This window comes from Poecilia formosa, unplaced genomic scaffold, assembly GCF_000485575.1.
Source record: "Poecilia formosa unplaced genomic scaffold, Poecilia_formosa-5.1.2 Scaffold277, whole genome shotgun sequence".
Classification (NCBI taxonomy): domain Eukaryota; kingdom Metazoa; phylum Chordata; class Actinopteri; order Cyprinodontiformes; family Poeciliidae; genus Poecilia; species Poecilia formosa.
This window is the reverse complement of record NW_006800216.1, coordinates 746,631-769,726: the sequence shown is the minus strand read 5'-3', so window position 1 is coordinate 769,726 and position 23,096 is coordinate 746,631. Positions and strand designations below refer to the sequence as shown.

At 38.8% G+C, this 23,096-nt stretch overlaps 4 protein-coding genes across 5 annotated transcripts in view; all 4 read right to left on the bottom strand.

Annotated features, from left to right (window-relative positions):
* Positions 1–2,479, bottom strand: part of LOC103151301 (fibrinogen-like protein 1) — a 3,775-nt gene extending 1,296 nt beyond the window's left edge. Inside the window, exons 1-7 of the mRNA XM_016681312.1 lie at positions 2,449–2,479; positions 2,268–2,342; positions 2,103–2,124; positions 1,912–1,997; positions 1,404–1,521; positions 1,002–1,187; positions 11–100 (exon numbers count right to left, since the gene is read on the bottom strand). Of these exons, the coding sequence (XP_016536798.1) occupies positions 11–100; positions 1,002–1,187; positions 1,404–1,521; positions 1,912–1,997; positions 2,103–2,124; positions 2,268–2,336 (571 nt within the window). The 5' untranslated portion in view covers positions 2,337–2,342; positions 2,449–2,479. The remainder of the gene's footprint in view (positions 1–10; positions 101–1,001; positions 1,188–1,403; positions 1,522–1,911; positions 1,998–2,102; positions 2,125–2,267; positions 2,343–2,448) is intronic.
* A 3,170-nt stretch (positions 2,480–5,649) lies between these two features.
* Positions 5,650–8,053, bottom strand: LOC107832867 (fibrinogen-like protein 1). The gene is made up of 6 exons (XM_016681353.1): positions 7,876–8,053; positions 7,757–7,775; positions 7,538–7,623; positions 6,822–6,939; positions 6,435–6,620; positions 5,650–6,218 (listed from the first exon to the last, which is right to left on the bottom strand). Exons 1-6 carry the CDS (start codon positions 7,963–7,965, stop codon positions 5,923–5,925), a joined length of 795 nt encoding a protein of 264 aa, XP_016536839.1. The 5' UTR covers positions 7,966–8,053; the 3' UTR covers positions 5,650–5,922.
* A 2,118-nt stretch (positions 8,054–10,171) lies between these two features.
* On the bottom strand, positions 10,172–16,014 carry LOC103151296 (microfibril-associated glycoprotein 4-like). 2 transcript variants are annotated; one of them, XM_016681354.1, is made up of 7 exons: positions 16,001–16,014; positions 11,993–12,058; positions 11,447–11,465; positions 11,278–11,363; positions 11,077–11,194; positions 10,755–10,940; positions 10,172–10,603 (listed from the first exon to the last, which is right to left on the bottom strand). In XM_016681354.1, the coding sequence occupies exons 2-7, from the start codon at positions 12,050–12,052 to the stop codon at positions 10,305–10,307; spliced, it is 768 nt and encodes a 255-aa protein (XP_016536840.1). In that variant the 5' UTR covers positions 12,053–12,058; positions 16,001–16,014; the 3' UTR covers positions 10,172–10,304. The 2 variants fall into 2 exon arrangements, with proteins under 2 accessions (XP_016536840.1, XP_007571336.1); XM_007571274.2 differs by lacking the exon at positions 16,001–16,014 and adding an exon at positions 13,961–14,031.
* Positions 16,015–18,108: 2,094 nt separating this feature from the next.
* Positions 18,109–22,246, bottom strand: LOC103151295 (angiopoietin-related protein 5-like). Its single transcript, XM_007571273.2, has 7 exons — positions 22,136–22,246; positions 21,894–21,965; positions 21,780–21,807; positions 21,577–21,668; positions 20,175–20,292; positions 19,787–19,972; positions 18,109–18,675 (listed from the first exon to the last, which is right to left on the bottom strand). Exons 1-7 carry the CDS (start codon positions 22,139–22,141, stop codon positions 18,377–18,379), a joined length of 801 nt encoding a protein of 266 aa, XP_007571335.1. The 5' UTR covers positions 22,142–22,246; the 3' UTR covers positions 18,109–18,376.
* Between the last annotated feature and the right edge of the window lie 850 nt (positions 22,247–23,096).

Sequence of the window (23,096 nt, the reverse complement as noted above, 5' to 3'; positions counted from 1 at the left end):
CCCTGAATGCATGGGGAGCAGATGTCGGTGGCGCGGTCGAAGGCACTGAAGCCAGTGCCGTTTTGGTCAATGCCCGGGTAGGCACCGCGGATGGCGTCACCTGGGTGAAGAGACGGAAACTTTTCATGAAGTGTTCAGCTTTGAGGGTAGGAGTAAAACAATCACTTTTTGTGATCAGTGAGCAATACAATCTTAAACTGTATTATGTATCAGAAAGCAGTTTTTACACACACTCACTATAAACCTAAAGGGATCATTTGGATTCTCTGAAGCGACGTTCTGTGAAGTGGCATCATGTTGAAAAGTGAGGAAATTCTCAAATCAAAAGGCCAAAAGCAAGCCAGTCGGACCCCTCCCTGCCCCATGTTTTAGCTAAATGTAGCTTTTAAACTTTAACGCTAAAGTTACTGTATGTAACTTTTACAAAAATATGTTTTAGACATATTTGTTAAAACTGTCACCATGTTCTAACAGCATAATATGAGACAGATAATCTGTGAAAAAATCAAGCTTCTCCGCCTCCTCCCTGTGGAGGAGGCGGAGTGGTCAAATGTTTTGACCACTCCTGATCAAAAACAACCAATCAGAGTGAGGAAGAGCGTCTTAGCGAATCAACCTCGTGGGCACACAGCTAAATGTGCTAGTGACAGAGAAATAACTTAATGTTCCAGGAAAGCTGTTTATCTGCCGCCATCTGTGGCTATGCTAAACAGCTTTAGCATTCATGGTGGACTACTTCGTGGTGAATTAGCTGCAGTGTACCAGAGAGCTGTGAGCAGTGAATACATTAGGGTGATTGACCGTGCTAATACCCTCCCCCTGGCTCTGATTGGTTGTTTGGGCCTTCTTGTCTTCGATAACCTTGAACAAACTTTGTGCGGACAAAGTCACCTTGACAGACTTATTTCTGCTACAGACAAGGAAACAAGTGCTAATAGCTGAAAAGAACCAGTGACTGATGAACTACATACAGAGAATGGTTAAAGAAACCCTCATCTTACCTGCATCTCCACTGTACGTCCCAACATGCAGTCGATAAGCTGTTCCCTCGTCTCCGATTCTAAAGTCTCTGTACTCGGCAAACGCGTGGCCACCTCCATGATCCCACAGGTCCACCCTCAAAGTCCACACTTTGGTTGTGTCCTTAGTCAGCATGCGCATCTTCTCCAGTCCAAGCCAGTGGTCGTCTAAGGAATCAGAGGAGCAAATAAAACAATTCTCAACAGTTCTTCCTAGTATCTTTGCCAATAAACAAACCAACTTTTTGACTCTTGTAGCTAGAGCTCATTTCCTTGCGGAAATCAAGATGCATTCAAATATAAAGAGACGTGTCATTTACCACTGGGTGAAATGTGTAATCACAAAAATACTGACTGTACAAAGATATGAGACAAGTCACGTACAAGTCAGGGATCCAAACCCGTGTCTGTACTGAGCCCATCCTCTGTCAAAGGACACCACTCCTCCACTTCGCCTTTGGATCACGATCCAGCCGTCCGTTTGACGCATCTCGCAGTACACCTGAGGAAGGAAGTCCAGGAAACAGCACAGCATGTGTTAGACTTCTTTTCTTTTATCTTTCTCTTTGCAAAACTAGAAAGCAGAAATAGATTGTGGTTGTTTTAAAACATAACCAATCAATTTTTTCATTTTCAATACCAATACAGATATTTGAGGTTTAGTATTGGCTGATACTGAGAAAATCAGTGCTGAATTTACTAAAAATAAGAAACTGAGCTTACATTTTGATATTATTTGATAGAAAAGGGTTTTTTTTTTCAAAATCGGTAAATCTTAAACATTTTTGTACTACATTAAATAATAAATTATACATCAAGTGTTTTCAGGCATTTTGAGTGAGAACTAAGGCTCTTACTGATTACTGGAACTGTAATCAGTGGTATCTGGTACCTTGATCAGAGTACTGGTTCCTGTTGGCTGGATTTCATAAACTCCACTGGGTGAATGTGGTTTCTGGATCCTAATCTGATTGCAGTCTTTTTTGGCATTAAGAATAAAACCAAAAGCAAGATCAGGATGATCATAACATTAAATTGAATCTTTAAATGTTACATTTCAACCAATAAACAAAGGCGTCTTACCTTCAGGTGTCCGCCTTTTTATCTTTTTCAAGAGAACAAAAAACCGTCAAATTTGATCTCATGCAAACAACCATTTCCAAATTATGATATTCAATATAACTCAGTTCAGCAAACAGAATAAATATTTTTTGCACAAAATATAATAGAATAAAGCCACATATTTACCTTGGCTTGGACCGAACAGCCCAGCAGAAGCACCAGTAGGAACTTATGGCAGTCAGACAGACCCATCATTTTGTCCTAATTATATAATTTTCCATTTTAATAAACTCCATTTTCCCTGTGAACATTATTAGAAAACAACAAGTAGGTGCATTAATGGTTAATATTGTCTTCAAATATTTACCTGTTTGCAGGCCAAAGTGAAAAACTCAAACCTCTGAACTGAGGCAGCATCTTTTCAACCCTGGCTAAACGCTTGGCTGCCTCCCACTCGATTATGACACACTCTGCCTTCAAGACTGATAAATGGGGTGTGACTACGACCAAAAAAGGCCAACTCAACATTCCACCACAAAGTCAGACAATCTGTATCACATATCACAGTACCATATCGCAATACGTCAGGTACAAATGTATTGAGATTGCTGAATTCAGCTCAAGCGAAAAGTTAAATCGAGTTTATTTGTATCACACATTTCAGCAACAAGGCAGTTCAAAGTGCTTTACACCATGAACACATAATGCCATAACCAAGGAATATGACATTTTGTCAAATGCCAACATCAAGCAAATATATTATTGATCAATGTTTCAGTTATTATCAATCAGAAGCAATTCTGATTCAAAAGCCTTGATTTAAATGAACTTGGTGTCAGTGTTTCAGTGGTATGGCAGTTTTCTGGGAGTTTGTTCCAGATTTGTGGTGCATTGAAGCTGAATGCTGCTCCTCTGTGTTCGGTTCTGGTTCTGGGGACATAGAGCAGACCAGAACCAGAAGTCCTGAGAGGTCTGGAAGGTTGACACATCAATAACAAGTCTTTAATATATTTGCAAAGATGATCAGTGATTTATAGACTAACACTATTTTAAAGTCAAATCTCTGTTGCCGTCTGCCAACGTCCATCTGTTTCTCTCGTATTCCACAGAACAAAAGCTAGCACTGGCTACCGGTGTCAATATCCTAACACAGGACCATCAGACATAATAACGACTGAAGGCCAGCTGAGGCTTCATGGACGCTTCAGAAACCTTAACAAGAACTTGTGGTGTAGAGGTTGAGTTTGGTATTTGTCAATCAATTGGGCTGAGCTGTGGTAGACAAATTGGTTTGTGCAACAGTGACCTCAACAAACTCAACCTCCTGTTCAATTGCTCAATATAACGATGACTGTGTACAGAAACTGAACTCTTCACCCGTGGATGATGGGAATATTTAAACCCAATGTTTAATTAACCCTGCCAACAATTAAATTGAGAAACTTCCTGCAAAACAGAAAATCTTGCAATAATCTTTAGTCTAGTTTCTAGTGAAAATCTCTTACTACACTTGAGTAACAAGCAACTTTTTAGCGAGATATGGGAGCTTGTTTTATGTCAACAATTCCTTGATATTGATTTTTAAAAATAGTTGTTTCACTTATAACATGGGGAAAAAGTAATTTTTCATCAATATTAACAAATTATTGACTCAAACTAAGCTCCCATTTTTCGCTGAAAAGATACTTGAAAATTTTGCTCTCAGTGTGTCAATTAAAAATATCTTTTGCCTTGGGTTTACATATTCCTGTCATAAGGGTAAAGAATTCAATTTCTGTCCACAGTCATTATCATATTGAGCAATTAGCCAGGATGTTGGGTTTGTAGAGTTCACCACTGCCCAAATCAATTTGTCATTCTTCGTAATGTGCAATTCAACAACAGTTCAGCCCGCTTGATTGACAAATACCAACCTCAAACTCTAAACATGAAATTTTGGTCAAGGTTTCTGAAGTGTCCATGAACCCTCATGTGGCCTTCAGTTGTCATGTCTGGCCATCAAACCTGTCCTATGTTAGGATATTTATCTTCATGACAACCGGTAGCCAAATGTCATTCTGCTGAATACTGGAGGCACGGGTGGACAGCAACAATCTCAACACAGTCATGCTCATTTTCAAACATTGTGATTTATATGAACTCTGATGGTTTGGTTAGTGCTGTAGTACTCCAGACCGGTCTTGGACTTGAGACCACTTTTTGGTGGTCTCGGTCTTGTCTCGTACATTGAGGACTCTGGATTTTATTTTAAGACCAGTCAAGACCACAACTGTAAAAATAACACTAAATTATCAGCATATTGTCCAGTTTATTTGTCAACAACATCTTTGTTTTCAATGGATGCAGAACACACCTATTAAAATCTAAGCAATAACGTGACTTACTAATTGCGTCATTCTGTGACTGCTGTCACTCGCTGCCTCCAGGACATGCGCAGTGTTCATCTCTGAGCAGGAGAGGAAGTCCGTCTACTCGTCGGTAATAAACTTCCCTACGTCATAAAAAGCATGACGACATGTAAAGTCGGCAGCGCTTCACTTTCACAGACGGTGGGGACTACGTCCGACTTTTAGCGTCACTTTGAAAGGAAGCTCAAAGAAAGGTAAGCAATGTGAAGTGATGTTAGCAAAGCTAGCTATAAAGTGACAAATATGTTACATTTGAAAATGAAAAATAGAGAGAAAAAAAGCTGTCATTTACTGCGCTTATTGTGCGGAGGTGTTATTCTATTTTATTAATTTATTTCATAATTGAATAAATAAAATGCAAGAACGTAAGATAACGCAGAGCGCATGCTCATTGCTCTGATTATTTTCGTCACCTGTCATCTCTGCGCTACCTGGTTTCATACAGCGGAAGACAGAGTGACAACAGCCACAGTACGCTCCTTTTGATTTGTTACTTCTTGCTTGTTGCTCCTTTGGTCAGTGTTCATAGTTGAGTGTTTACCGTTAGTGCATTGTCATGATTGCTATGGTTAATGTTGCAGACAGTGGAGGTCTCTGAAATTGGCTATATGAGCAACCGCCCAGGGCGTTATCTTCTTAGGGACGACATGAGACCTCTGCAGATTGTGGCACAGATGGAAGCAAAACAGAACAAAGAAGAGTTTGAATTGATAATGATTGGTTAAATTTATTTAAGCTCTAAGTATTTAATATATAGGTGTTTTTATGAGAATGTGGATCTTTCAGATCAATTTAAGAAGTAATTTTGATCATATTTCACATTTTATTGTATCATGTAAGACGGGGTGCTGGTCTTGGTCTTGGACCATAAAAATCCTGGTCTTGTCTCGGTCTCGATGCACTCTGGTCTTGGTCTTGTTTTGGTCTCAGGTTAAGTGGTCTTGACTATAACACTGTGTTTGGTTATAGCAGTTGTTTTCCAAATTAAGGTCAATAATGAGCAACTGTTTACTATAATTACATCAGATATTTAGCAGCACCATGAAATAGTGAAATATGCAGGAAACCACAGGGTGTCAAACATTACAATCCCTATGGACTGACTTATTTATACATGTAACTTTTCAAGATTTTTCTATGTAAAAAAAAAAGCCTTCATAGAGGATATGTTATGCTTTTTATTGGTATTGTATTTAGCAATTCTCTTGTTTCAATCATTTAAAATGCTGGTATTTGTGTCGACATTATCTATTGAATAAGTTTTATTTCTGTGTGCTACAACACCATTAAAAAAAAACAAGAAATGGCTTATGAAGGCATTTATTTGTTTGCCATTTCCACAAGGAAACAACATATACTTTTTTCCAACACAAATAAATGGAAGCAATACCAAAATTAAACACATGGATGTTAACTGTAGCCAGGAGAGGTCATCAATCAGACTTGATCATCATCCTGCTGACCTTCGCCGAATAAGGCACTGGCTTCCAGGTGAGCCAATGGAGGCCTGACCCCCAGCCAATTGGGTCGTCTGAAGAGTGCCAGTCACCGTTCAGGGCAGCGGAGCCGCAGCTGCTGTACCACCAGCCGCCGCCGTGGTTGTCGGTACACTTGTTGAAAGCAATGTCTCCCTGAATGCATGGGGAGCAGTTGTCGTTGTCGCGGTCGAAGGTACTGAAGCCAGCACCGTTTTGGTCAATGCCCGGGTAGGCACCGCGGATGGCGTCACCTGGGTGAAGAGACGGAAACTTTTCATCAGCCAAAAGAGATCGCTTTAATTCTCCAAACTGAGGTTTTGGAAAGTGTTCAGTAACAGAGACCCTAGATGTTACTGGTTCTCTGTTTATAAAAGAAAATAGAACTGAAATACTTTGTAAAACTTTGTTTTTTTCCAAAAACTCCACAGAATACGTCACCTACACAGAATGGTTCATCCTCTTCTTACCTGCATCTCCTTTGTACGTCCCAACATGCAGTCGATAAGCCGTTCCCTCGTCTCCGATTCTAAAATCTTGGTACTCGGCAAACGCGTGGCTACCTCCATGATCCCACAGGTCCACCCTCAAAGTCCACACTTTATTTGTGTCATTAGTCAGCATGTGCATTTTCTCTAGTCCAAGCCAGTGGTCGTCTAAGGAATCAGAGGAGCAAATAAAGACAAACATCCAAATTTAGTTCCAATAACTTTGCCAATAAACGAAGTACTTGATAGAAGCTATTCCTGCTTGATTTTCATCCAACATTCAAAATGCTTGTGAAGCTTTCAAAAAGTTTTTTACATTTTCAAAAGTCATAATTGGCACACAAAGTCACAATAAGATGAGTCACGTACAAGTCAGGGATCCAAACCCGTGTCTGTACTGAGCCCATCCTCTGTCAAAGGACACCACTCCTCCACTTCGCCTCTGGATCACGATCCAGCCGTCCGTTTGACGCATCTCACAGTACACCTGAGAAAGGAAGTCCAGGAGAGAGTATAACACAACACAGTGTCATCATGTTTTAATGTTTATCTAAAAGGCTCAAATAGTTTCTGTTGGAAAAACAAATCGATTCAAGCAGCCCAGAAAAAGACCTGGTCAGTTAAAATTAGTTTTGGAAAATGCATTTTCTAGATAGACGTAAAGAAGGAAACCTTCATGTTCGTTCAAACTTACTAAAACTGAGGAGCATCACACTTTATGTGCATCAGTGCGAAACATTTTTCAATTCTTGAAATGAACAAAATAGCACCAAAACGGTTATCTTTTTTATACAGTGGAGTATTGGGGTCATTGTAGATAGAAAAAAAAATACTCCGAAATTCTGAGATTAATCTCACATATTTTCTAGAAGTACCCTGGAAATTTCTAAGCTCTAAAAGTAGAATATTTGTGAGGGTAAAAAAAAATCAGAAATTTTCTACTGGGTCACTATCACTGCTGCTAACAACTAAAGTATGGGATGTTCAAACACATTTTTTGTCCCTGTCTTCTATTAAATAAGTAAAACTAATCTAAGTGAAGTTAGCTTGACATAAAAAGAGCCGCTAGCCATTCTGATAGCTACCCTGATGTGAGTTTCGGTTCCTGTTGGCTGGATGACGTAAACCCCGCTGCTTGCGTGTGGCGACTGAGCCCGAATCTTTGAGCAGTCTATTCCCCCAAACGTTTTCAGGAGGAAAAAAAACATAAGCAATTAACAGGATATCAAATGGAGTCTTTAAATATACAAAAAAAAATTATAGCAAAACTAAATACACATCATTAGTAAAGGAAAGCTGCTTACCTTCAGGAAAGTCTGCTCCCTGTATGGCAAAAGAAAAAACAAACAAAAAACAAAATGGTTATTAGGCAGGGCTTAAGAAATTGTTCAGGTCTTCATATTTTAAGAGGTCCAGTCGTTACCTGGACGGAGCGGCTCAACAGAGCCATCAATATCAACCCAAGGAAGCCAAACAGAGCCTTCATTCTGACCTGGTTATAAGGCAAACACATTAGAATTGACTTTTTGAAGAAAAGAAAGCAAAAGAAAAAAAACAACAAGCTGACTTATTTGCAAACCACTGGATAAAAGTGTTTGCATCTGCGTTGTCCTTCCTTAGACACGTACCGTTTTACTGGGTGAAGATTGAATCTTAGGATCCTGAGAAGAATCAGTTTCCTTTAAATGCTGAAACATTACACCACACCTCCCTCTCCTTTATGATAACTTTTATTTTTTGTTTTTGGAAGTCACTTGATTTGTGAGGAGCAGTGACCTTCCTCCAACTCATGTCAGACAGAACTCTGAAAATCTGATAAGTGCGGCGCGATTAAGCACCAAAAACATAACGTTTCTCGAAAAAAGATGGACGATAAACGGATAACGTATTGTGGAAGATATTTTTTTGCTGTACTGAATTCAGTTTAAGGGTTTTGTTATGTTTCTAAGACATAGAAACTTAACTTAGTTACTTTCTCTGGTTTTATGTAAGATTTCTTGTTGGACACGGAAAAGAAATCGTTTACATAGTTGATTTCTTAATACTATATTGAAAAAAAACAAATATGTAAAAGGTGTACAGTATGTAAGACCATATTTCCTTTCTAATGTTCTGAAGGACTGTTTGGGTTTTTCTTTTTCTTCAGCTTCAAGAGAACCATCACTTAGCAATACTGAAAATTCTACAGATATTTTTCCCCCTACAAATTAGTTGAATATTATGTTGCTGTATTATCATAAAGGGCACTCAACTCGTTTAGGACTATTATTTGCTATTTGTTTCCTCTTGATATACAATTGTGCGGTGCTTTGTGTTGATTGAGCACATAGAATCCCACTAAAACCATTCAAGTTTGTGGATGTGACAAAATGCTAAGAAAAAAGTTGCTCTCCAACAGGTTTCATGTCTTTGGTGACGCAGACGTCTATAATGTTTTCCGTCATTTTGCCTTTGAGTATCTTCTCTGTTAAGATATCGGCTGAGTTGCTTGTCAGTGTGCAGGACAAACAGTCCTGAAAGTAGAAAACATTTGAACTCGTCATGTAATGTGGCCAAGATAAAAACAGACACCCATTGAAAACTCATAAGAGAAGGCATATGTGATATTCAGATTATCTTTACTGTCACTCAGCTTAACATCAAAGATACACTGTAGAGCGAAATTATGATGAATATTAGGTCACAAACAGAAGCCAGCCAAAAAAACTAGAGCGATATGAAAAGAAGTAGAACATAGAATGAAAACCAGATGAAAAAAGGCGAGGCTGTATGAATATAAGTGCAGACCTTTTCAATTTTTACTGCGGTTCGGGACAATATGCAAATTGAAATGGATCAAATGAAGAGGGAATGTGACCTTTGACCAACCTTTCAAAAGCATTTCATGATTATGGGTGTAAGCGCTACTGGCTGATAGCCATTCAGGTTTTTTAAGAACAGGGATGATTACAGAGGCTTTGTAGCAGGATAGTCCAACAGATTGAGGCAGGAAGATGTTGAATAAGGACATGCATCAATTGTTCTGAACACTCCTTCACCCTAACAGGTCTGGTAGATTTTCTTGGATTCGTCCTCCTAAGGGTCCATTGGACATCAGCTGGGTCAAGACATAGTGCCTCTTCCTCCTGACAGGGAGTGATTTTTTACTGCAGGCAAACTGTCCAAAATAGATATTGAGTTTGATCAGGAAGTCAATGTTGACATCACAGGAAGTGGTAGTGATCCTAGTATGTGACAGATTTATTCCTCTGCCACAGGCTGCTGAGTGCCAACAGTTCACTGAGCCTGATGTGTACATTTATTTAGTAAAATTCATAATTGGTAAAGAGACACTTTATTCCTGCAATATCAGTTTATTCCATTTTATCTATGCTTTCCTCCATGTCCGGTCACTAACCTTCATAGAATGTTTTCCATAGTCCTTAAAGTTTGTGTTTCTGTTATCTCCTCTACTCATGCTACAGCTAGCATCTATGCTAATGGCACAAGCAATTTTGCCATGTTTAGCATAATTTGTGTTGTTCATGCTTTGATTGGTTGTAGTCCAAATCACATTAATATTAGTACTTAGAGTGGCTATACGTATGCGAGATAGAGCCTTGGCGGTTTCTCCTCTGTTTTTAGACAGGTTCTAATTAGATGATTTCTTAATTCTAGTTTAAAGCTAATCTTGAGCCTCATCTGTTTTGATTTATACAAATCAAAAACACAGAAAAATATTCCACACATAAAAACCTTTATTTTCAGTTTTATTTTTTAATTGAAAACTTGCATGGTTGAACTTTCTCTTCAAAACCCATGACATCCATAATTAGCCAAATTAAAAACGTAAATCCAAAATAAAAAGCAGAATCAATTGGTTTTGATCATCATTCTGGTGGCCTTTGCTGAATATGGCGCAAGAGGTTTCCACGTGAGCCAGTGGAGACCCGAAGCCCAGCCAATGTGATCCCCGGTAGAACGCCATTTACCGTTCAGACTGGCAGAACCGCAGCTGCTGTACCACCAGCCGCCACCTTCTGTAAAGGCACACTCCTCGTTAATGATGTCATCATATATACATGGGGAGCAGCCGTCGTTGTCGCGGTCGATGGTGCTGAAGTCAAAGCCATTTTGGTCGATGTCCGGATAAGTCCCAAGGATGGCATTGCCTTTGTGGATAGAGAGAACGCCTTTTAGAAATGTTCAACTTACAAAAACAAAACGCCATTCTTTGATAAACAAACTTCCAACTTTATCTGAAAGTTTGTCATCTGTTATGGTGTATGAAACACACTAGAGTATGGTTAGAAATGAAGTTACCTGCATTTCCGCTGTATCTCCCAACATGCAGCTTAAAAGCTGTAGACTCCTTTCCAATTCTGAAGTCACTGTACTCGGCATATGCTGTGTCGCCTTCATGGTCCCACAGGTCCACCCTCAAAGTCCACTTTTTATGTTTGTCTATAGTTAGAAGATGGACTCTCTCCAGACCAAGCCAATGGTCATCTGAGGAATCGGCAAAGCACAATATTTTTATTGTCTCTACAATCTCCGTCAATGTGGAATCCGAAGCTTCAGAAGACAAACGCGTTCTGCCTTAAGTGGAGTAAAAAATAAGCAAAACGATAAGATTGTTACATACGTGCCAGAGATCCAAAGCCATCTTTGTAAGAGTCCCACTTCTCGGCAAAGGATACCACCGGTCCACTCCGTCTCTGAAACACTATCCATCCACCATCTGGACGTATCTCACAGTACACCTGTAGGAAAAGTCCAGGGAACATGGAGCATTTGTAGAAGCTGAAACCTTCTCGTTACAGCCTTATCAAGTCAGATTCAGAACCTTGAAGCGGGCGTTGCCTCCAGCTGGCTGGATCTCATAAACTCCGCTGGACGCTTGGGGCGACTGTCTCTGAATCTCTGAGCAATCTTTTTTCAAATAGCAAGAGCATCAACATTAGAGAGATTCCGGAAAGTTTTTACTCAACAAGCAGTAGCAAAACATTCCTTACCTTCAGGCAAAGCTGCTTTCTGTTAAAGGAACGCAACAACACAGATTCAGTAAGACATTTTGTATTCGATAGTCGGACAATTTAAGAACAAGAAAATGGTGGATCTATGAAATGTGTATCCAAAGCCAGATTTTGCTATGTAAATTAGGAACACTGTGTAAAATCATTTGACAATTTTAAATTCTGTACAATTCAACTGAAAACAAAGAGGAGAAATCTAGTAATTAAAACAGTTTGTTTTTATAGGTGTTTAATACATTGTTGAATACAGCATTCTAACATCAATTATAGTGAATCTAATATAATCAAATAATAAAATATCAAGGCAGAGAGCTTTTGGCCTTTCTCCTAACTTATTGCAATGTCAAAATAATCCATAAATACGCTGGTGGGGTGAAGATAGAGAAGCAGGACATTAATGTAAACAACATGTTTCTTCAGAACTGATGGCAATATCTAAACTGATATTTTAGATATTACATTTAGTATGTAACTAAATGTAAAATGTATTTTGGCATTAGTAAACTCAGATGTCAAAGGACTTACCCCAGACTGGACCGAGCTGCTCAACAGAAGGAACCCAAGGTAGATGAGCAGAGCCTTCATTCTGACCTGGAGTCAAAAAGTGAATTTTAATTAAGTTTTACTTGTGGTTAAAATAAAACAGAAGCTTAGAATATACCTCCTATATTCTAGCAACTTTACTATTTAAGTTGTAGATGCGAAAAACATTTCAGTGCGTCTTCTCAAACTGCATCATGTCACCCAGATACTGTGCCTGGGAAACGCACATAAGGCACCAAAATGCAAAAAAATAATTTTTTTTGTATTTTGAATTCCTCTTTTGAGCACTTTGAACGTATAAAAACTCTGTATGTCTTTGTCAAACAATAAAACAAAGCTTTGCTGCATACTAATTAATTATTTAATTAGTTGTTTTTTATTATTATTGTAGCTGATTTTGTTTGAAAAACCAACACAACCTCAGGGGTCTTGTTTACTGTTAATACTTTTATTTGTCACACAATGTAGCTACAGAAACAATATATTGCTTAAAGTTTGTTTTTTTATTATTTAAGCAACAGATGTCTCTTTTCCATAAGACCCACATGTAAATTAGTGAATATGTAATTCTGCTGTAAAAATAACTAAATACTGAAAAATGTATAATTGCTGCTGAAAATCCTAAATCAGCAGAAAAGCTATAAATGCAAAAACGTGCATATCCTGCTGGGATAAAAATGACAAATTAAATTTTAGTACTGTATTTTCCGCACTATAAGGCGCACCAGATCATAAGGTGCACCTTCAATGAATGGCCTATTTTAAAACTTTTTTCATTAATAAGACGCAACGCATTATAAGGCGCATAATAGACACTACAGTAGAGGCTGGAGTTAGGTTATGCACCAACTAGGTGGAGCTGCACTAAACGGAATGTTAACAAAACAGTCCGACTCCAGTCGGCGAGGAGAGCCTTCCGTGACTGGGCCGGGGCGTGACCGGACGATGGTCACTCTTCTCCGTTCGCGCACAGCATGTTGGTGGAGAACAATGTGCTAAATGACCCGCAGATGACCTGATTCTAGACAGTCGGTAGGTAGATAGGTCAGTCAAACTTTATTAACAAACCAGCGTTCTGACAACTATCCCAGCATGCACCGCGCGCTTCTTCTTCTACGGGCGAAAATGAAGTCAGCAGCTGCTTACCGTAGTTGCTAGACCTGTTGTGGCTCAATATTGGTCCATATATAAGGCGCACCGGATTATAAGGCGCACTGTTGGCTTTTGATGGAATTGAAGGTTTTTAGGTGCGCCTTATAGTTCAGAAAATACGGTAATTATTTTTGATAACCCACCCTGGGATAACAACAGCAGAAAGAAATTCAGAGACAGATTTGGGACTAAGTAAAGTGGCAAACAGGTTCCTCTGGCTCATCTGGATTACAAACGCCTTTAAATCAGATAAGTAATGCTGCCTTAGAGATTTCATTTTTTCATATTTTTACTCTGCAGAGTTTTATTGTACTGCATTCAAAACATCTTCACCTTTGATAATTTAAGTTGAGAAAAGTTTTTTTTTCTGTATTTTGTTATACTGTATTTTGTTTATATTTATGTCATGGTCCCTAATCTCAAGTCACCACTCTCGCTGTCCTCGAAATGTTTCTTTGCTGTAATTTTTAACAATTGATTCAATTTTAATCCACTATGCAGTTTTTTTTTTCTTAATTATTGGATTATTATTTGCAGCCACGCACTACGTTACATTGCAGAGGTGTGATGGCCAAACCCATGGCCACACTCCTATGTCAGTAACTCTTTTTTTATGCACAATTTATCTTTTCATACAAACACAACACTTTAGTTTCAATAAAAACAATTATTAGTTGATTTACATACATTTGTTTTATTTGTTGGCACGCACATTTAGTTAACAGATGTATTTATATCAATTTAAAGTTAATTTTGTTTGCTTAAGATTAACTCTTTGTTTGTTTTGCCGGTACTTACCTGCTTTGGAGTTGCCAGACAAAAGATGGGGACCAGGGTTCAGCAGGCTTAAATGTTGATTGGACTGCACCACTAGTTCCGGCTGGCAGGGGGAATGTGTAGTTTCTTTGTTTAGATAAGTTTTGCATTTAAGTAAATATTAGTATTTAAAGTTTAATATTTTTCATTTTCATTTTTGGGTCTTTAGTTTAGCAAAACTTAGCTGTACTGTTATTTGTTTTTGTTTTATTTGTAATTGTATTCTGTTTAGTTACCCCTGTTGTGTCTTAATTGACCTGATCAGCCAGTATATAGACACCTGTGTGTCATGTTTTAGTAAAGTCAGCTAACCGCAAAACTATAATTTTGGAGGAGAAAGAGCAAAAGTCCTTCGACAGTATGATGAAGGATGAGCGTACCGTAGTACGGTTAGACAGTTGTCCAAAAGTGGTATAAATATTGGAAATTATTATAAAGGACATGTTTCTGCAATACTGATGGTGAGACAGAAACTGGTCACTGAGCAAAACTGCCAGACCAGCAGGAACATCTATTGATGACTGGTTGATCTTTGAGTGCGGCGAACGTCTTTACCTTTGTCCATGTCTGGACTAAGGAGAAAAGTTGCAAGACAGAAATGCGTTCTGTGAAAGAAAACATTCAGACCAAACTGAACATTTCCAAACGTATGTAAAATCAGACCTGAACATTTGAGCCACAATTCCTTTGTGGATGCAGCTGAGTGTGGCATTACGTTACTTTAGATCAGGGTGCCCAAAGTCGGTCCTCGAGGGCCGGCATCCTGCATGTTTTAGTTTTCTCCCTAGTGGTAGTAACAACCTCCTCTCAGCAAGTCAATGTTCTCCTTAGGCCTCTAATGAGCCATCATTTGATGCAGGTGTGCTAAACCAGGGAGAGAACTAAAACATGCAGGATGCCGGCCCTCCAGGACCGACTTTGGACACCCCTGCTTTAGATGGAACCGGGTTTAAGATAAGGAGCAGGATGATGGATTTTTCTGAGTCCAATCTTGCAAGTTTTGAAGTAACGTAGATAGAATCCAGAACTAAAACTAATAGATCTGTGGGACTGACACAGATTTAAAAAAAAAAGTTATGGGCAAGAAACATCCAGCAGGTCTGATATGTTTAGAGAGCTTTTGCAAGGTAGAGTGAGGAAATACTCACTCTGATGATGTGCTGTAACTGACTCAAAATTTGTCAGATATTGGTCTAAGTGTGTGTACATGGCCTGATTCATAATGACCTCCTTTTACTTTCCATAGAAACTGGCACTTTAGCATGAATGAGTCTGTATTTTACATCCAAGATAAATATAAATATCTTGTTCTTACCCCAAACTGGACTGAGCAGCTCAACAGAAGGCCCAGAATGAAGGCCAGATAGTTGGCCTTCATTCTGACCAGACACCAGAGTTCTGAACAATTTTGATGTAAAATATTCGTTATTTAGTCAATAACTTAAACACATGGCATTTAGAAGACAACAACTCATTATAGGATGTTGTTTGTAAAGTTGCACAGTACAAAATTTAACAGCATTAATTTCTTTTTATCAGTCTGTGCTAAAAAAAAATTAAATTGGGTGGTCATTTTTCAAAGTAATATTTTCACCATGTTATTCATACATTAATAAATGTCAGAGTTCCAAACTGAATACGTAATTTGAAGTTAAATATTCAGTTTGCAAACTAAATATTTCAAATACAATATTTAAGTAGAATGCTAAATATCTAATTTACAAACTAAGTCCCAACTTAAATATTTAGTTTGGAAACTAAAATATTTAACTTCCCAACTAAATATTTAATTTGAATGCTGAATATTTAATGTTGCTCCTACATTTATTAATGTAGGAGCAACATGGACAAAAAAAAAAAGAACACCCAGATTTTTTCTCTGATATTCTAAATAAACCAAATTATTGCTCTTAATTTTTTACTGTTTAACTTTACAAACTGCAAACCCCATAGATTGGAACCTATTCATTTCCACAGAAGGTAAAAATGACCATTAATGTCCGTCTTTCTTTAAATACATACCTGTGTGGTGAGAAACCTCGTATCCTAGGTCGATCGAATTTCTGACAATTACTGGCTGTTGTGCAGTATGTGATAACAATCTCCCGTCTTCTTCATATATCTGGGCTATGGGGTAGGGTGGCAAGACAGAAGCCTTATCTCTCAAAGAAACACATCAAAGCCCGGCTTAATTTAGCAAAAAGACATCTGAAATCTCCCAAACACATGTGGAAAAATGTGTTATGGTCTGATGAAGCCAAGGTTGAACCTTTTGGACATAATTCCAAAAGGTATATTTGGGGCGAAAACAACACTGTCCCTCACCAAAAGAACACCATGCCTACAGTAAAGCATAGTGGTGGTAGCATCATGCTTTGGGGCTGTTTTGCTTCAGCTTGAACTGGGGCCTTAATCAGGGTGGACGGAGTTATGAACAGTACCAAATATCAGTCAGTGTTGGCACAAAACCTTCGGCCTTCTGTTACAAAGCTGAAGATGAAAAGGAACTTCATCTTTCAGCATGACAATGACCCAAAGCACACATCTAAATCAACAAAAGAATGGCTTCACCGAAATAAGATTAAGGCTGTGCCCAGCCAGAGTCCAGACCTGAATCCCATCAAGCATCTGTGGGGTGATTCGAAGAGGGTTGTGCACAAGGAGATACCCTCGCAATCTATGGGATTTGGAGCAGTTTTGTAAAGAAGAGTGGGCAAATATTCCCACATCAAGATGTACCACGCTGATAGGCTGGAGATGGGGCATGTTGGCGAGCGCCTGGTGGCCGGGCTTTTACCCATGCTAACATTAGCATGATGGCTATTATTAGCATATTGAGGCACTAGCCTGTTGATTCTAACAGTAGGATGAGGGTTGTCGCTAGCAGGTTGACAAACACAAAATTTGTGAGCTAACACAATTCAATATGCTAACATTAGTGTATAAATTAAAATGATCCAAAATGCTAAGTTTAGCTTAAGTGATGCAAGTAGGGCAAGTAGTATCAACATGCTAGTGACTCAATATGCTAATGATAGCCATCATGCTAACATTAGCCTTGTACCTAAAATAAGCATTTTACATAATTTCATATTTATTAGCAATATTTACCATACTGACTGGATTAAGTCAATGTAAGTAAACATGCTTGGTGACATCACATGTGTCACTGTGATGTCACCTGTGATGTGTCATCACACATCTCAGGTGTCATTTAGTATGCTAACATCATTCAGTATGCTATCATTAGTGTATAAATTAAAATGATCCAAAATGCTAAGTTTAGCATAAAAGCTGTCGGTAATGTATGATGTCACCAGCATGTTAATTTACAGTGGCCTAATCCATTCAGTATGATAAACATAGCTAATAAATATGAAATTATGTAAAATCTCACATCCTGCAAGATGTGATTATCAAAGCCAAAAATAAAACCTTTCTCGTAGTTTAACTTTGATTCATCAGAGGGGAATAAAACTGAACCCTCACATCTACATAAATAATTAAATGTGGAGCTTATCCGTTCAGGTTTTCATGAAAGCCTGACTGGTTTTACAATTCAACAATAAAGGCTCAAACAAAGCTGATAAACATAAAAAACTCAGTTTTAAACTCCCTTTAATTCATGTTAAGCTAATGCTTCCTAGAACTATTATTTATGTTTTAGATGTACAAAACATGAGTCAATCGTCTTGAGCTGTTGAACACCAAACGCTGTTCAATGACCTAAGAAACAGTGAGGTGTCCAACACCTAAATGCAACGCCAGTTTTATTGCCAAAACTCCCATTTTAATGCTAAAAAACACAAATTTAACACAATTTTAACTACAAAGGAATTTCTTACAAAAATGCAACAACATTTTACACATGCCTAAAATGCTGTTGTGCGTTAATAGGCTTGGTTTGGCTATGAACAACTACCAGTAGGTGCCAATGGCAATTATTAACACAATTAACAGGTGATGGAACCAACTGATTTAAGGAATGAACTGTCAATTATTGTGTTGTTTAATAAATTTCCTGATGAGGTGTGTGATTTTACAAACAATAGATGGATTGAACTCGTAGCGGCTTTCTCATACAGCAAGTCCTATGCATATAAATACAGAATAAAAACAAATGACATTTCTCCAAATTGTAAGAATTTATTTCCAAAATACTTCAACTTCCAGGTGAAATACATCAGTCAAGAAAAACTATGTTGGTAACATTCAACTCAGCTACAAAGTAAAAGAAAAATAATGAAAAGTAATAAACTACGTGAGTATAAAAGTAAAGCAAAGAAGCAAATTTGACTGTAACCAATAGAAAGATGTAACATCATAGTGTGATTTTGAAGCAACATATTGACATCACCCAGGGATCAAAAATGAAGGCCAAGGTTCCTACATTCTCCCTCACATGGACTTGATCATCATTCTTGTGGCTTTGGCTGAATAAGGGGCGGGTGGTTTCCAGGTGAGCCAGTGGAGACCAGAAGCCCAGCCGATGTGTTCCCCAGAAGGGTGCCAGTTACCATTGAGGCTGGCAGAGCCGCACCGGCTGTACCACCAACCGCCTCCTTCCGAAAGGGAGCATTTTGTTTCAGCAATGTCTCCAAAGAGGCACGGAGAGCAGCCGTCATTGTCGCGGTCAACGGTGCTGAATCCAAAGCCGTTCTGGTCAATGCCCTTATAGGCTCCACGGATGGCGTCACCTTTTGGTAGAGAAGAGTTTATCTTAGGAAAGTATCTGTAGAACGCACCGAAATCTTGCTTTCTTTGCAAAATTTCAATTGGTTGGATCCATATGAAACTAGAGACAAGGAATTTTTTGGATTGTTGAGATTCTTTGAATTGCAGTGTTTGTCTTAAAACCCAAACAAAGATAAATTGAGCATAGCTATAGATTGTTAGAGTGATTCATTACTTGTTAAACAGCAATTGTTAATTCACGCAAGAATGTCCATCTGTTATCTAAAAAGGCTTATCCTTGCAGGGATGTCCAGGAGGACTGGTGCCTTTCTTCAGTTCTCATTTGGTGAGAGGTGAGGTACATCATGCACAGTTTGCCAGACCATCACAGGGCAACAGAGAAAAATAGGGCAAACAGCCATGCACACCCACATTCACACCTAAGGATAATTTAGAGAGACCAGTTAATCTGACAGTCATGTTTTTGGACTGTGGAAGGAAGCCGGAGTACCTGGAGAGAACCCACTCATACAGGAAGAACATGCAAACTGCAGAAAGACCACAGGCCAGGAATCGGAACCAAGGTCTTCTTGATGCAAGGCATGTCTCAAGTTTCAGTGCCAAAGCACATCAAACAATGACAACTGTATCAAGAAATCTATTTTTTCACTATCACCACACTGCCAAGTGCCTTTGCAGCTAACAAAATGGACTTTTTGCAAATCCTGGCGATCAACTCTTCCAATTCATTCAAAAATGTTTCCTTTGTGACTCTTGCATTTTGGTAACCTGTAAAAGGTGTACCCCACCTCTTATCCAATGGCTGCTGGAGATAGGTACTAGCCCCCTTGCAACCTTGAACAGATTAGTGGGTGTAGATTATTTCGGGATACAGTAAACAGACAAATGCCCTAATATAATTGGATGGGTTTTTAAAGAGAAAAAGCTGTGTCCACTCTCACAGCCAACACTGCAACTCCCTTACAAAGGGCAGGGTGTTGGAAGGAAGTGTACTTCAAATGTTAAATGTTTCATCAAATCTTGCACAATGATCTTGCACAATGATTACAAACAAACTAGATGTTAAGAGGTTCAACCAATGTTTATCAGATGGTAGACAGAATACTTGCGTACCTGCATCTCCGCTGTATTTCCCAACGTGGAGTTTGAAAGCCGTTTTCTCATTTCCCAGTCTGAAGTTCTTGTACTCGGCAAAAGCAGTGCCACCTTCGTGGTCCCACAGGTCCACCCTCAAGAGCCACTTCTTGGATTGGTTCTTTGTCAATGCGAAAACCTTCGTCAGACCCAGCCAGTGATCCTCTAAGGGGTTAAACACAGCACAAATACCAAAATGCTTGGGGGGTTTTCTCACAGGTTTGCACCAGTTGTGTAAAGCTGAACCTCCTACTAAAAAACCAAAAACCAACTCAAAGCATAATATGCTGGGTTTAACTTTTAAGTTTGTTCTCAAGTTGTCCCCCAATATTTAACTAAGTCCCTAAATAACATGTAGTTCACATACGTGTCAGGTTTCCAAATCCATTCTTATATGCTGCCCATTTTCTGTCAAAAGACACAGAGCCTCCACTGCGCCTCTGAAACACCGTCCAGCCTCCATCTGAGTTCATCTCACAGTACACCTGAAAAGGAAAAACAACAATCAATACATTGGCTGTCAAACGTGACCACACCCCTGATAAAATGACAGATTATGATATGAAAATATAACACCACTTTTATTCAACCTGGTTATAACCTGGTTGCACCTATGAGGCTGAGCAACTAGTTCTGCAGTTGCTATTTGGTTTTAGGCAACTCAGTCGGATCCCTTGGTCCCAGGCAGACTTCCATTCTGAACAGAATCAATAAAGGGCCCAAACACAATGTAGAGCCACTTTATTACATACATCTACCAAAAACTGAGTTAAAAAAAACCTTCCCGGCTTTATACCTCTCTTTTGATTCAACAAAATGTCTACAACATTGGCTCCTACTGACATATTAGCATCACGCAGGCGGTTTAGACTGCTCAGCTGCATGTTCATGATGTGAATCTCTAATTGTACCCTTCAGAGCACAGTGAACTAACTCATTGTTATGTTCAAGAAACCAAACTGAGGTGATTTGAACTTTGTGAAATTCTAATTATTGTGCTAGCGGTCCCCAAAATGACTACAGAAAATGACCAACGTCATCTGGAACAATACTAAGATTGGTGGTGGCATTTAACTTATGTGCCGTCTCAAGCTTGAACTGTTGGTACAAGTCAGGATGGATTCATGCTTTTATCTCAAATTCTGACCCTGAACATCTCAATGTTAGGCAGCTGAAAACGAGACTCTGAAGACGATTTTGCTGTTTACTGAGGTATTTGATTTTCCAAATATATCTGTTGTAACTAGCAGTTCTTTAAAACAACCTTTTCTGACCTCCTCAACAACCAATATTGGATATTTTTTAATCTTTTTTTATTTTTTTTTTATTTTACATTTTTCTATCAACTCCAGAAATGGCTGTGTGTAAAAATCCGAGCAGCTCAGCAGTTTCGAAGATGCTGAGACTAGTTATCTTTCTTTCCCATTCTGATGGTTTGGTTTTAACTTTACTGCCTCCTCTACCCTTTTCCTTCGCTGTTTCTAGATGTTGACTTGGAGTAAGTCTTCCTTTGATTGGACGCTGTCTGCGTTAAACAGTTCAACTTGTGCACATCATAAGTAGTAGCTGGCACCTCACCGTTCTGTCGCCTACTTCACACCAATTAGAATCATTATGGAAAACTTAGTACAAACAGTTTTTTGTGTGTTTTCTGTTAAAACCTGCTAATCATCTTAAAGTACTTACAATTGCAATCAGAAAACAACAGTGTCAAGTAATCTGTTTAATATAATTTACAATTAAAAGCAGAAATGTCTTCAATCGGTCACCTTGAAGCGGATATTGAGTCCCTTAGGCTGGATTACGTAGACTCCACTGGGGGCATCTGGAGACTGACTTCTGATCTGTGTGCAGTCTGTACCTAAAGTTCACAGAATTAAAGATAAGGATGACCAAAAAAAAATGTTCCGTCTTTGCATGTTCTGATAAACTTGCTATCATAAGCAGTTTTTTTTGTTGTTGTTTTTTTTACCTTGAGATTTGAGGGCTTTCCGCTTTTTCTATGAGAATGACAAACACAGGTTTAGTCCTTTGAATACAGATAAGTACAAGTTTTAACCCACAAATAAAGCTGAGTCATATTTACCGCAGCCTGGACTGAGCAGCTCAACAGAAGCGTGAATATGAGAGCACGATAACCGAGACTCTTCATTTTGACCTGCGTTTACAAGTGACATTTTTTAAATCAACAGTTATAATCTTTATTATTTTTCTTTTTTAAGAAACAGCATTTTCTCATTTTAAAGCATTTACAAACAGCTAAAAGCACAGATGTTCTAACTAACTTAGTGTTGCAGCCTAACTGCAACACTAAGGTTTAATACATACCTGCATGTCGGTTGGACCTTGCACCCCAGCTCACACTGTACAACAGAGCCAGCTCCTTTATACAACAGACTACACTGCCACACCTCCTTCCCCACTTCCCATAAGTGTAATCTTTTTTTCCCTCTCTCTCTATGAGGTCATGTTTAGTGGGAGGATGTTAGAACAGCAGCTCTAAGCTCCACTGCTTGGCTGGAGGAAAACAACCGTTATCCTCCGCCCTCTCAAACTATGTTACGCAAATTCTCAACAAGGACTTGTCAGTATTTCTGTCTGGAAACACTTCCACGCTCATTTCTTCTTCCCGCCTGGCCGAGCTACGCCTCTCAAAGTAAACAACCCTGCAGGCGACTCTAACAAGAGAGGAATGCATTATTCAAGAAGCGGGCCAAGCGACACAGATTAATGCCGTGAAGTCCACTTGTTCCGAACTGAGTGTTTTTCTTCAAAACCTAAAAGGTTGTGTGTATGATATCACTCCCTTACTTTCTCTTGAATATGCATGCACTGAATTCTTGCGTTCAGCATTCATCCAATTGGAAGAATAACATCAGAGTCCACTTTGCGGGTCAGTGGATCTCATGGTAAGAAGTGATAAAGCGGTGTGGGAGGAATTCTTACTGTAAATGACCAGGTCAGGGTCGACCTGTCTGAGAGAGACACATTTATTTCATCTTTAATGACTAACAGCATGAATGTGCAACACAATGAAGATAATCTGCTAGTCAGATAATGATGCAGCCCAAAGTCATTGATTTTGTTCTATTTTTGAAAACCTATCCACATTCAAATCGCATGTCAAAACATACCTTTTCAGAACAACTTTTAATATATGACTATTGCCCTGTTTAATGCTTATCCTGTTTTTTTAATGTAATATTTCTACGTTCTCCTTTTATAATTTGGTTTGATGTACTTAGGCTTCTGTTTGTAGTTTTGCTTGATGTCTGTAAAGGGAGTGTTG

Excerpts from the sequence above, each read along its gene's own strand:
- LOC107832867 (XM_016681353.1), bottom strand. The coding sequence starts at position 7,965 with ATGTGTTTGCCTTATAACCAGGTCAGAATGAAGGCTCTGTTTGGCTTC. Across the intron at positions 6,940-7,537 it reads GAACCGAAACTCACATCAGG|GTGTACTGTGAGATGCGTCA; the intron begins GTAGCTATCAGA and ends TTCCTTTCTCAG. Across the intron at positions 6,621-6,821 it reads CGGGTTTGGATCCCTGACTT|ACGACCACTGGCTTGGACTA; the intron begins GTACGTGACTCA and ends CTGATTCCTTAG.
- LOC103151296 (XM_016681354.1), bottom strand. The coding sequence starts at position 12,052 with ATGAAGGCTCTGCTCATCTACCTTGGGTTCCTTCTGTTGAGCAGCTCG. Across the intron at positions 11,195-11,277 it reads GAGGCAACGCCCGCTTCAAG|GTGTACTGTGAGATACGTCC; the intron begins GTTCTGAATCTG and ends CTTTTCCTACAG. Across the intron at positions 10,941-11,076 it reads TGGCTTTGGATCTCTGGCAC|ATGACCATTGGCTTGGTCTG; the intron begins GTATGTAACAAT and ends CCGATTCCTCAG.
- LOC103151295 (XM_007571273.2), bottom strand. Across the intron at positions 21,808-21,893 it reads GCTGCTCAGTCCAGGCTGCG|AAAAAGCGGAAAGCCCTCAA; the intron begins GTAAATATGACT and ends TCATTCTCATAG. Across the intron at positions 21,669-21,779 it reads GAAAGCCCTCAAATCTCAAG|GTACAGACTGCACACAGATC; the intron begins GTAAAAAAAACA and ends TGTGAACTTTAG.